The sequence below is a fragment of the Vipera ursinii genome, assembly GCF_947247035.1.
Source record: "Vipera ursinii genome assembly, chromosome: 3".
In the NCBI taxonomy this organism is placed as follows: Eukaryota; Metazoa; Chordata; class Lepidosauria; order Squamata; family Viperidae; genus Vipera; species Vipera ursinii.
In genome coordinates, this window is record NC_139516.1 from 20,677,393 (window position 1) to 20,689,947 (window position 12,555).

The window sequence follows — 12,555 nt, forward strand, 5'->3', positions numbered from 1 at the left end:
AATAGAAGTAAAATCAGATAATCATTTCTGCAACAGAGAGTTCAAGGAAAAATAAAAGAAACATTTCTTTACATTCTGAGTACAATGAAGGTACAACACCCTTTAATTTTAATACTGGAATTGAGGAAGCAACTGCAGAATTTAATTAAGTAAAAACTATAGCTATGTACTCAGGTTACACTCTGTCATGGTTGAATAAGAGATAAAGCAATTCTATTTCAAAATTAATTCCATACACATGGCTTTGGAGCATTGATCTGCTGCGTACAGACTACACACAAGTCTCCCCGTTTTTGTGATGGAATTTTTATAAACTATTAATTTATACAGGGAATTCCTGGGTATTTTGTTTTGTAGAAGCTACAAACATACAGAGCATCAATGTAAACATACAGACACACAGAGTAAACTTCTTCCTGGAAAGATCATTAATTTTAGTACACTCACATAGTTCACATTGGCAGGGATCCTATTCTAATCTTGTTCAACTAATTCAACTAACAATAACATTTTTTAAAAAATGTATCAATGTTTTTTCCACATTGAGAGATGCACGAAAAAACCAATTACCTTAAAACTTTAAAAAGCTTTGTAATGCATTTATATTCTTATAGAGATCTTTTTTGTTGTTAGAACACTTAAGCTGTGATTAATCAAACCTATAAAAATGTATTAAAAATTGAAACTCATATTCTTTATACCAAGAACCTGAACCAAAGCCCCATCAGGCTGTCTGAAATTCTTAGTTACCTAAACTGTCTTACAAAAATTATTACACTATCTTCAGAATATTTTTAAAATGTAAGAACTGGTCCTATTCTTTGCCATTCCTCAATGTTTTTTGCATTTTTTTATATCACCAGTGCTTCCTGTCATTATAGTTCCTCCCTTAACAATTGTGTGGTTTTTTGAAACAAAATTTATTAGTTTTTATAGGGTTAAAAAGGGGGGTAATGGGATGGGAATTTGGGACAGGGTACAGGAAAGGAAAGGGACGCGGTGGCTCAGTGGGTTAGGACGCTGAGCTTGTCGATCAGATGGTCGGCAGTTTGGCGGGTCGAATCCTGAGTGCCGCATAACAGAGTGAGCTCCTGTTACTCATCCCAGCTTCTGCCAACCTAGCAGTTCAAAAGCACGTAAAAATGCAAGTAGAAAAATAGGGACCCCCACGGTGGGAAGGTAACAGCATTCCGTGTGCCTTTGGCGTATAGTCATGCCGGCCACATGACCACGGAGACGTCCTCGGACAATCGCTGGCTCTTTGGCTTTGAAACGGAGATGAGCACCGGCCCCTAGAGTTGGAAATGACTAGCACGCATGTGCAGGGGAACTTTTACCTTTACCTTTACTTACAGGAAAGGTTGGGGGTAGGGTTTGGGGTTTCCCCCAATAACATTCAATATTTGGCAAACAGCATATTGTCTGGGTAAATATATATATAAATAAAAGTAGTAAAGCTAATAATAACAATGGTAGGTATAATAGATTATCATTGGTCGCGCATTGGTCGCGCTGGTGAATGATTTCTGGCGGGCTCGGGACAGGGGTTGTTCCTCTGTCCTAGTCCTATTAGACCTCTCAGCGGCTTTCGATACCATCGACCATGGTATCCTACTGCGGAGTCTCAGGGGGTTGGGAGTGGGAAGCACTGTTTTGCAGTGGTTCTCCTCCTATCTCCTGGGCCGCTCGCAGTCGGTGTTGACGGGAGGGCAGAGGTCCGCCCCGAGGCCTCTTGTTTGTGGAGTTCCTCAGGGGTCGGTTCTCTCGCCCCTCCTGTTCAACATCTATATGAAGCCGCTGGGCGAGATCATTCGTGGTTTTGGGGTGGGGGATCATCAGTACGCTGATGATACCCAACTTTTTCTCCACCCCAAAACAACCCAGCGATGCCCTCGCCGTGATGTCCCGTTGCCTGGAAGTGGTCCGGGTCTGGATGGGGAGAAACAGGCTTCGTCTCAATCCTGCCAAGACGGAGTGGCTGTGCATACCGGCATCTCAGGTCAACCAGACTATTCCATCTCTAACGATGGGGGGGGTGAGGTGTTACCCCCCGTTGATAGGGCTCGCAACTTGGGCATCCTCCTGGATTCGCAGCTCACTTTTGAAGACCATATAGGAGCCGTGACCAGGGGGGCTTTTGCCCAGGTTCGCCTGGTGCGCCAGTTGCGACCCTACCTGGACCGAGATGCCCTACGCACAGTCACTCATGCGCTCGTGACCTCCCGTTTAGACTACTGCAACGCTCTCTACATGGGGCTGCCCTTGAGGACCACCCGGAGGCTTCAGCTGGTGCAGAATGCAGCTGCGCGAGTCGTGATGGGGGTCTCCCGATACTCCCGTGCAACACCACTACTCCGCGAGCTGCATTGGCTTCCAGTTGCCCTTCGGGTGAGATTCAAGGTGCTGGTGATGACCTATAAAGCCCTAAATGGCGAGGGTCCGGGATATTTGAGGGAACACCTGCTGCCAGCATCAAGTTCCCTTCGTCCAGTGCGCTCCCACAGGGAGGGTCTCCTCAGGGTGCCGCCGGTTAAAGACTGCCGGCGGGTAACACCCAGGGGTAGGGCCTTCTCAGTGGGTGCGCCTGCCCTGTGGAACCAGCTGCCTGCGGAGCTTAGGACTGCCCCCAACCTCCATTCATTCCGCCGGGACCTGAAGACCTGGCTCTTCGAGCTCTCTGGCCCAGGCTGAGAATTTTTTAATCTTAATTTTAACTGGGTTTTAATTTTCTCAGGGTTCTATTTAATCTTTTTTAATTTGTTTTAACGTTTGTATTGACTTTCTTTTAAATGCCCTGTAAACTGCCCTGAGTCCTTCGGGAAAGGGCGGTATATAAATCTAAATAAATAATAAATAATAAATAATAATAAACAATACTAAGTTTTCAATGTATAGTACTTTTCTTACTCAAATAAATTCAAAATTGCATATCACATTCCTTTCTCTCTAACTCACTTATCTAGCCATTGATAAAATTTCTTCCAAGTTCTATAGTAAACTGAAAGTTCTTTCTGTTTAATCTCTAAAGTTAATCTATCCCTTTCTGCACAGTCCAATATTTTCTTGATTAATACTTCTTCAGTTGGTAACTTTTCATTTTTCCAATATTGGGCATACATAATTCTCGCTGCTGTCAATACATGTAACATAAGTATCTGCTCTCCTTGTCATAATTGGGGCCTATCATTCCTAACAGAAACAATTCTGGTTAAAATTCTATTTGTTTTTTAATCATCTTCTCCAACCATAGATTTATCTTAAGCCAAAACCTTTTTCCTTTAGAACATGACCACCATATATGATAATAAGTACCTGGTCTTTGATTACATTTCCAACAGACATTTGAAGTATTTTTAAACATTTTGGCTAGACTCACTGGTGTCATGTGCCATCTATAAAACATTTTATACAAATTTTCTTTATATGGTACAGCTTTGGTTAATCTAATATTTCTGTCCCATAACTTTTCCCATTCTTCAAGCTCTATAGTATGTCCAACATTTTTTGCCCATATTACCACTGTTTCTTTAACTTGTTCCTCCTCCATCTTTAAGTTAAGCAGTAATCTATAACGTTTTTTAATCAGCTTTTCATCTGTTTTTAGCAATGTAAGATCATGTTCTGTCTGTTATTGTATTTTAATTCACCTTTTTATTTGTTTAAAAATTGGTAAGGTACAGTTAGGAAGAAAATGACCCTAATAGTAATACAATATTTATAATTTTTATTTTAATTAAAAGTTCAGGACTATGAATTTTGAATCTTGATTAGGAAAAATTCTCATTTAAGCAGTGAAACTCTACGATAAATGAAAATGTCTTTCTTAAATTATCACTCTACTCATGCCAACTACAATGTAACCTGTAAATTGGGACTTCCGGTGGCAACGCCGTGCTGAATGGCAGCTTTTCTCTGGCCGCCCATCCTGAGGCTTCGTTAGATCCGCGGAGACGGTGACAATCAGCTGTCCCGCGGCTCGTAAACTTCCCCCTCGGGAGAAGAGGGGGAGGTGAGCTCTCCTCGGGTAGTGGTAGAACTCCCCAAGACCTCCCAGAATTATCTGGGGGTTGGAGGGTGAGAGCTCCCATGGAGCCTGAGGCTTTCTCCGAGTCCAGGACGCCTTTGCTCCAAAGCAGGGGCGAAGCCAGATGCTGCATCCACATCTATGGATTATAGTGATTTATGATTGATCTTAAAGCAGACAGAGCTGACCAGGAGGAGTAAATTTGCAAGTATTTAAAACTAACTTGGGTGCTCTAATCTTCCTCATATACAAATTTGACTTTGAAAGAGAAAAGATGGCGCCGAAATGTTTTTTTTTCCTTCAAAAGAATAAAGTGTGAAGATTCTGTTAAAGTCTAAACAATACATTGGATTTTAGAGTTTTAAAGGTTTTTTATTAAAGGTTCCTCTTTTTTCTTTTTCTTGGATTTTATTTTTATTCTGAAGTGCAGAGGGAAAGTGAAAGTGGTAAGAGAAAGTGAATTGTAGCAAGTTGGAAAATGGCTTCAAGACGGCAGGCAATTCCTATTGTTTCTAAAACTTTAATTTATTTATTTATTTATTTGATTTGTATACCGCCCTTCTCCCCAAGGACTCAGGGCGGTGAACAGTGACATAAATATCAAAAATGTACAAATACAGAAATTGAAAATAAGTTAAACCCTAATGCCCAAATGCAGAAGATAAGTTACATTAAAACAAATAATTAAAACAGAACCCATCAGACCAGACCGAATTGTTCAGATAGGTTTTTAGGTCGCGTCGGAAGGAGCGAAGGTCGGGAGCCATCTGGAGCTCAACCGGTAAACGGTTACATAGGTCCGGCGCGCCCACAGAGAACGCCCTCCCCCTGGGAGCCACCAGACGGCATTCTCCAAACGGTGGCACCCTTAGGAGGCCTTCTCTGTGGGAGCGCACTGGGCGGAGGGAGCTTGACGCTGGCAGCAGGTGATTCCTCTCCCGTAACACAAAAGGATTTAAATAATTGGAAAAAATTACAATTATCTTTGTTGGGAAAAATTGCAGCTATTAAAATGAATGTTTTACCAAAGTTTCTCTTTTTGTTTCAAATGATACCTATTTTGAAAAAGGATGCTAACTTGAATGATTAGCAGAAGGGTATTAATAAATTTATTTGGGCGGGGAAAAAACCGAGAGTTAAACTTAAGATTTTACAAGACGCACAGGAAAGAGGAGGACTTAAGGTGCCTAATTTGAAATTATATTATGATCTGGTGGTTTTAACACTGGTTAGTGATTGGCTTAATTTAACAAATAAAAGTATACTTTATCTTGAGGGATGGGACTTATTATATGGGTGGCATGCATATTTGATTTATGATAAAAAAGTTGACAAGGCTTTTAAATCTCATGTTTTAAGAAGTGCTTTATTGCGTGTTTGGAAAATGTATTATTATAAGTTGAATTATAAAATACCAATTTGGGGGATTCCTGGACACGCAATAGAGGGGTGTATCTATGGGTGTGAATTTGGATATGATTTCTTATAAGCAATTACTTAGACTGGTAGGGAATGATTGGCAATTAAGGTCGTTAGCTGAGTTAAAACAAGAAAATATTGTACAGTCTTGGTTTCAGTATACTCAACTGCAAGCTAGGTGGAAGTTAGATCAGAAGGTTGGTTTGACACTGATGGATGAAAATTTGGTAGAACAGATTAAAGATGAAACTCGAGCGCATATAAAGAGAATTTATAATGCTTTAATAGAATTGGATTCGGAAATGGAATTAGTGAAAGACTGCATGGTAAAGTGGGCTCAAAATATTCAAGAACCGATCCCGTTGGATGTTTGGGAGGTAATTTGGGTTAGAAATGTAAAATTTACTCAAGCCCAAAATTTAAGAGAAAATTTTTATAAAATGTTTTATAGATGGCATTTGGATCCTAAAAAGCTGTCTTGTATGTATTCCAATTTACAGCCCAAATGTTGGAGATGTGGTAGTTTGGACGCTACTTATTTTCAGATTTGGTGGACTTGTAGAAATATAAAAGCTTTTTGGATTAAAATTTGGTGGAACATCCAAAAGATTTTTAAGAGAAAGATAAAGTTTACCCCACAATTACTTTTATTGGGTGTTATTACAGATTGTGATACTAAAGAAATTAACTTGATGTTGAATTTGATAATAGCTGCAAGGTTATTGGTAGGGCAATATTGGAAGAAGGACTGCCTGCCTACTATAGAGGAATGGACACTTAAAGTGTCAAATTTAGCAGAAATGGCTAAGATTTCTGCTTATTTGAAGGATCATTCACAAGAAAGATACATTTCGGTTTGGAGAAGATGGATAGATTATATTCAGAAAAAATATGGGACTAAAAACTTCCATTTAGCTTATGAGTAAATTTTAGATTGTTATAATTTAAATTTTTCTTTTTTCTTTTTTCTTATTAGTTATAATATATATATATTATACGGTATTATTATTGTATTAGTATAAGTTGGATACTTTTAGATCATTTGTAATTATAGGCGGGTTAAAGTGCATTATGTATTTGGTTATTTATATAGTTGGTTAATGTTAGTTAGATTATGATTATTATATATTTGTAACCCTGTAATTAGCTTTGGGAAATGGGGGAGGGGTAGGGGGGTTTAGGGGTAGGTTGGGGATGGGATAATATTGTAACTTTCATAAAACTTTTCAATAAAAAAATGTAACCAGTAAATTGCCAATATAAAGCTTTCACTGGGAATAACCTGCTCTTCCCAAAAATCAATCTATTGAGTTGTTTTCCCTTATCTTGGGCAAAGTCATTAATCTGATACAAACACAGTATTAAGGTATGGTGTATTTAAATATAATCTTGCTAAATAAATCACAATTGGTTGGATCTATGTACCATATTAAGCACTAATTAATGAGTTACATATTTTACACCACATGGTTGAACTAAAAGTATGAACACAGCCTTTAACTGCAGTTACACATTGGGCAAAGTCATTAATCTGATACAAACACAGTATTAAGGTATGGTGTATTTAAATATAATCTTGCTAAATAAATCACAATTGGTTGGATCTATGTACCATATTAAGCACTAATTAATGAGTTACATATTTTACACCACATGGTTGAACTAAAAGTATGAACACAGCCTTTAACTGCAGTTACACATTATATCTCATTTTAAAATATTTACCATGATTTGTATGCAGCCATCATCTACTTTCATGTGCAACAGCCACAGTAGTTTGCTAAACAGTTAGAGAAACCAAAGTGGCACAAGTTACATTTAGCTAAATGTGCTATTTAACACCTTCACATAATGTACTAAGACCCATGGGTACATAGAGTGGTTTGTGATGGATCAAATCACCAAAATTCTGTAAATATTTAGCAAACCACAGATAACATTTGCCAACAACTTCTGGATGGGGAATTTGACCCATTAAACAAGGCATAGATCACCCATGAACCACATGTGATTTCTGAATTGCTTATTTCCTATCTCATTTGCTTAGTCAAATCCCATTCTGACAACCCAAATGAACACCGACAGTATAGTTTGCCATCATTTTTACAAGGGAAATCAAAACTCTTAGAAAAAGTTGCAATACTTCAACCGCCCTTAGCCTGCCAAAAAAGCTTTCTGGAAATTTAAGGGTATATTTATTCATATGGCAAAATCCTCTCAAATTCAAACCTTTATCCTAAGAAGTGACAAAATAAAATAATAAAAAAGTGTGGCTTCTGATAAACGAAATATTTTCTGCCCTGGCTCTAACCATGTGAAATTTGGTATTCCTGCTATTTATATGCTTAAGTAAAAAGGTAAAGGAGTCCCTGTGAATTTTACTCTGCTAGTCATTGCTGACAATAAGAGGTGGTGCTCATCTCCATTTCAAGGCCATTGAGCCAATGCTGTCCAAAGACATTTCCGCAGTCCTGTGGCCAGCATGCCGTCACGAAGTGCTATTACCTTCCCACCAAAGTGACACCTGTCTATCTACTCTATTTCCATGCTTTCAAATTGCTAGGTTGGCTGAAGCTGAGGCGAGGACAGGAGCTTACCCTCTCATGTGGCGCTTTCAGGTTTTAAACCTGGGCTGCCGGCTTTCCGGCCAACAAGCCCAGTTTCTTAACCACTGAGCCACCATGTCACCCTGCATGAGTAAAAGGGAATGCAAATTTTATTTCACAAAGAGGAAAGCTAATCTTCACATCTGCTTCCTTCTACATTAGAAACTTTAAGAAAAAAACTCTTCCATTCCACTTTTTTTCCATACTAGCAATAGAGGTTAGTAAGCAGAACTGGAATTGTGTTTCACAACCTTCATCTTTTCATGACTGCCATCAAAAGTAATTAATGAGAGATTACCTAGTACAAGGAGACTAAAGAATATAGTCATGCCACTCGACTGTTCTTCCTGTTGAGCCTGGACGCCAGTTTGCACTGGAAGGATTGGTTTGGCAGGCGTAGGAAGCACTAGTTTTGTGGTGAGGGCCAGGGTGGTATGAAGGGTGAAATTGAATGCATCTTGGGTCACATTTGGGAAGCTGTAAGAGAATGCAAACACAAGTCAGACTGAGTACAAACAGGACTAAAAATAAAAACAATGTCTAAAACACAGAAAACATGGAAAAACTATTATTTAAGAAAAAAATACCTAACATTAAACCTGTCTGAAAAGAACTGTGCTTTATTATAGGTGCTGGATAATTGCAGCATAAATACCGTGACTCCAAATCTTCTTGGGAAACTATTGCAGTGAAATGATTAAAATAAATGTATGAAGAGTACAGTACAGTAGCTGAAGAAACGTTTGTTTCTTCCTTAAGAGTAAAAGCATCAAAGCAAAACAGAAATAAAAATAAAGATAAGACACCTACAGGTGAAACTCGAAAAATTACCATAGAATATCGTGCAAAAGTTCATTTATTTCAGAAATACAACTTAAAAGGGGAAACTAATATATGAGATAGACTCATTACATGCAAAGCAAGATAGTTCAAGCTGTGATTTGTCATAATTGTGATGATTATGGCTTACAGCTCATGAAAACCCCAAATCCACAATCTCAGTAAATTAGAATATTACATGCAATCAATAAAACAAGGAGTGTACATAGAACAATATTGGACCTCTGAAAAGTATAAGCACGCATATGTACTCAGTACTTGGTTTGGGCCCCTTTTGCAGCAATTACTGCCTCAATGCGGCGTGGCATGGAAGCTATCAGCCTGTGGCACTGCTGAGGTGTTATGGAAGACCAGGATGCTTCAATAGCGGCCTTCAGCTCTTCTGCATTGTTCGGTCTCATGTCTCTCATCTTTCTCTTGGCAATGCCCCATAGATTCTCTATGGGGTTCAGGTCAGGCGAGTTTGCTGGCCAATCAAGCACAGTAATCCCACGGTCATTGAACCAGGTTTTGGTGCTTTTGGCAGTGTGGGCAGGTGCCAGGTCCTGCTGGAAAATGAAGTCAGCATCCCCATAAAGTTCGTCTGTGGAAGGAAGCATGAAGTGCTCCAAAATCTCCTGGTAGACGGCTGCGTTGACCCTGGACTTAATGAAGCAGAGTGGACCAACACCAGCAGATGACATGGCTCCCCAAATCAACACAGACTGTGGAAACTTCACACTGGACTTCAAGCATCTTGCAGTGTGTGCCTCTCCATTCTTCCTCCAGACTCGGGGTCCTTGGTTTCCAAATGAGATGCAAAAGTTGCTCTCGTCAGAAAAGAGGACTTTGGACCACTGAGCAACAGACCAGGTCTGTTTTTCTTTAGCCCAGGTAAGACACTTCTGACGTTGTTTGTTGTTCAGGAGCAGCTTGACAAGAGGAATACAACATTTGAAGCCCTTTTCCAGGATCCATCTGTGTGGTGGCTCTTGATGCACTGACTCCAGCCTCAGTCCACTCCTTGTGAAAGTCCCCAACACCTTTGAATGGCCTTTTCCTGACAGTCCTCTCCAGGCTGCGATCATCCCTGCTGCTTGTGCACCTTTTTCTTCCACACTTTTCCCTTCCACATAACTTTCTATTAATGTGCTTTGATACAGCACTTTGGGAACATCCAACCTCTTTTGCAATTACCTTTTGAGGCTTTCCCTCCTTGTGGAGGGTGTCAATGATGGTTTTCTGCACAACTGTCAGGTCAGCAGTCTTCCGCATGATTGTGATTCCTACTGAACCAGACTGAGAGACCATTTAAAGGCTCAGGAACCCTTTGCAGGTGTTATGGCTTAATTAGCTGATTAGAGTGGGACACTTTGAACCTAGAATATTGCAACTTTTCACAATATTCTAATTTACTGAGATTGTAGACTTGGGGTTTTCATGAGCTGTAAGCCATAATCATCACAATTATGACAAATCACGGCTTGAACTATCTTGCTTTGCATGTAATGAGTCTATCTCATATATTAGTTTCCCCTTTTAAGTTGCATTACTGAAATAAATGAACTTTTGCACGCTATTCTAATTTTTCGAGTTTCACCTGTACAAGTACATAACCTAGAAGAAGCAAACAGTACCTAAGAGACTGAACTTCTTCAGGAGGAATGGATAGTACAAATTATATTAGCATTCTAAATTATCAGTAACAGCTATGGGATAGTTATTATAGCTATGCACACTTCAGAACTGTTTTGGAAGAAATAATTACTGAACAGAAGCACATATTATCTCTCTGCTATTTGTTAAAACAGCCTCATTATATTAACTCTAATAAACTGACTTTTTAAATCAGGGCTTTTTTCAACTCATTCAGAAGCCTGTATATGACAGAGGGAAAAACCTAACTTAAATACAAGGTATTACAAGATGCACAAGAAAGAGGAGGATTGGGACTACCAGTCTGGAAATTATACTTTGCTGCCTGCTATTTAGCTTGGATTAAATAGTGGATGTTACTATGAAACAGAACAGTATTAGATTTAGAAGGACATGATCTAAAATTTGGGTGGCACAGGTAAGTATAATATGGTCAATGTAAGGTCAATATAGATTTCAAAAATCATTATGTCAAGCAGGCCAATCTCAGAATATGGAATGAATAAAAAGTCTAATTTGTGCCCAAAAACATCTTTGTAGTTCTCACCACAAAAAGAATTTTATAGCTGAGAAATGACAGAAAAAATATACATGGTTAACTTATTGTGATGCACTAGAACAGTGATGGCGAACCTTTTAGAAACAGAGTGCCCAAAATCCGCCCACCCCACCCCCACTCTGCCCCACCCGCAGGGCCACCCACCACCTCCATGGCCTGCTGCAGATCGCCCAGGCGGCCCAACAGTGCCATGACAGCCACGTCTTCCACCTGTGCCCTGCAGCATCAACTACAGTGACAGGGCACAAGGGCGGAGTCTTGTCCCCACTGCCGGGCTGCCATGTCCTTGGCTGTGCTGCTCTGTGAGGGCTGCACTCAGGGGCAACTCTCCTCCGGGGGGGGGCTGCTGTTGAGGATAGGGCCCTGGGGGGAGGCGGGGTTGGGGTGACAGCGCCCATGCCCACAGAGAGGGCTCTGAGTGCCGCTTCTGGCACACGTGCCATAGGTTCGCCACCACTGCACTAGAATTTTCTCAAGGGGATTGTAAAATAAAACCAAATTTTGATAAAGAAGGAATACTTGTCAATGGTTTTCTTAGGTACAATTATCAGAAAAGTTTAAAGTGAACAAAAGATTTTGTCTCAGATTTCTTAGAGAATTATTGATTTCTTTTACATTAGAGAGCTAAAGCAGCTAGGCCTTAAATGAAGGAATGTGTGATCTGCTCTACTGCAGGCTTGGTGAATGTGTGATAGTGTTTGATTTCAATTCCCATCAGCTCTGGCCACCTTGGTGATTTTTGGGACATAGCAGCAATGTACCGGTAGTTCAGCAATATCTGATAAACAGCACGAACAAGAAACAAGAATCATGGCACATCTTATTGCAGGAAAATCATATGAAAATATTTTTAATTGTTTTCTGTGACATACAATAGGGATGGAAATAATGACTTTACCACATCAGTAAAAGAATGGTTAATAAATATAAATATTTGATGGTATTACTATTCATGCACCATGAGACAACTATTCATTCAAAAGATAACAGAAAATATTCAAAGCGGAGATATTTGAAATATTGAAATTTTACTTCTTCATACAAAACAAAAATAAAAATGCATGAAGACCCAAAACAGTGAAGAGCAAATGGCTTTCACAATGTATCAGATTAAGAGTAAAGATGAAAATATTTGTGATCAATTATTCCAAAGAGAGGAGAAAGACTCCAACTGTATATGTTAATCTGCATCCCCCTCTGAACATGGAGAATTATTTATTCTTTTTTATTTCATATCCTGTTCTAATCCAGATGATAGTATTGTGTTTAGTGTAAGCACTGAAATAAATAGAGACTGGCATATTCTTGAACTTCTCCTTAAAGATTTCTCTCAATTGAAACTGCTTCTTTTATCATGGCTTGAATAAAAAGCACTTGGCAACACGTGGAGCTACTTACAAGCAAAACCCATTTCTGACAAAGCACAGTACATGAGGCCAAATGGGGACAATCCGTGAATGAACATAGTGTTG

At 39.5% G+C, this 12,555-nt stretch overlaps 1 protein-coding gene across 3 annotated transcripts in view; it reads right to left on the reverse strand.

Moving 5' to 3' along the window:
• Positions 1–12,555, reverse strand: part of SLC9A8 (solute carrier family 9 member A8) — a 70,445-nt gene that overhangs the window by 55,623 nt on the left and 2,267 nt on the right. For all 3 annotated transcript variants that reach the window (XM_083358016.1, XM_083358018.1, XM_083358017.1), the window contains one exon: positions 8,348–8,526. In XM_083358016.1, coding sequence (XP_083214142.1) covers positions 8,348–8,526 — 179 coding nt within the window. Of the gene's footprint in view, positions 1–8,347; positions 8,527–12,555 lie in introns of those variants that run through there.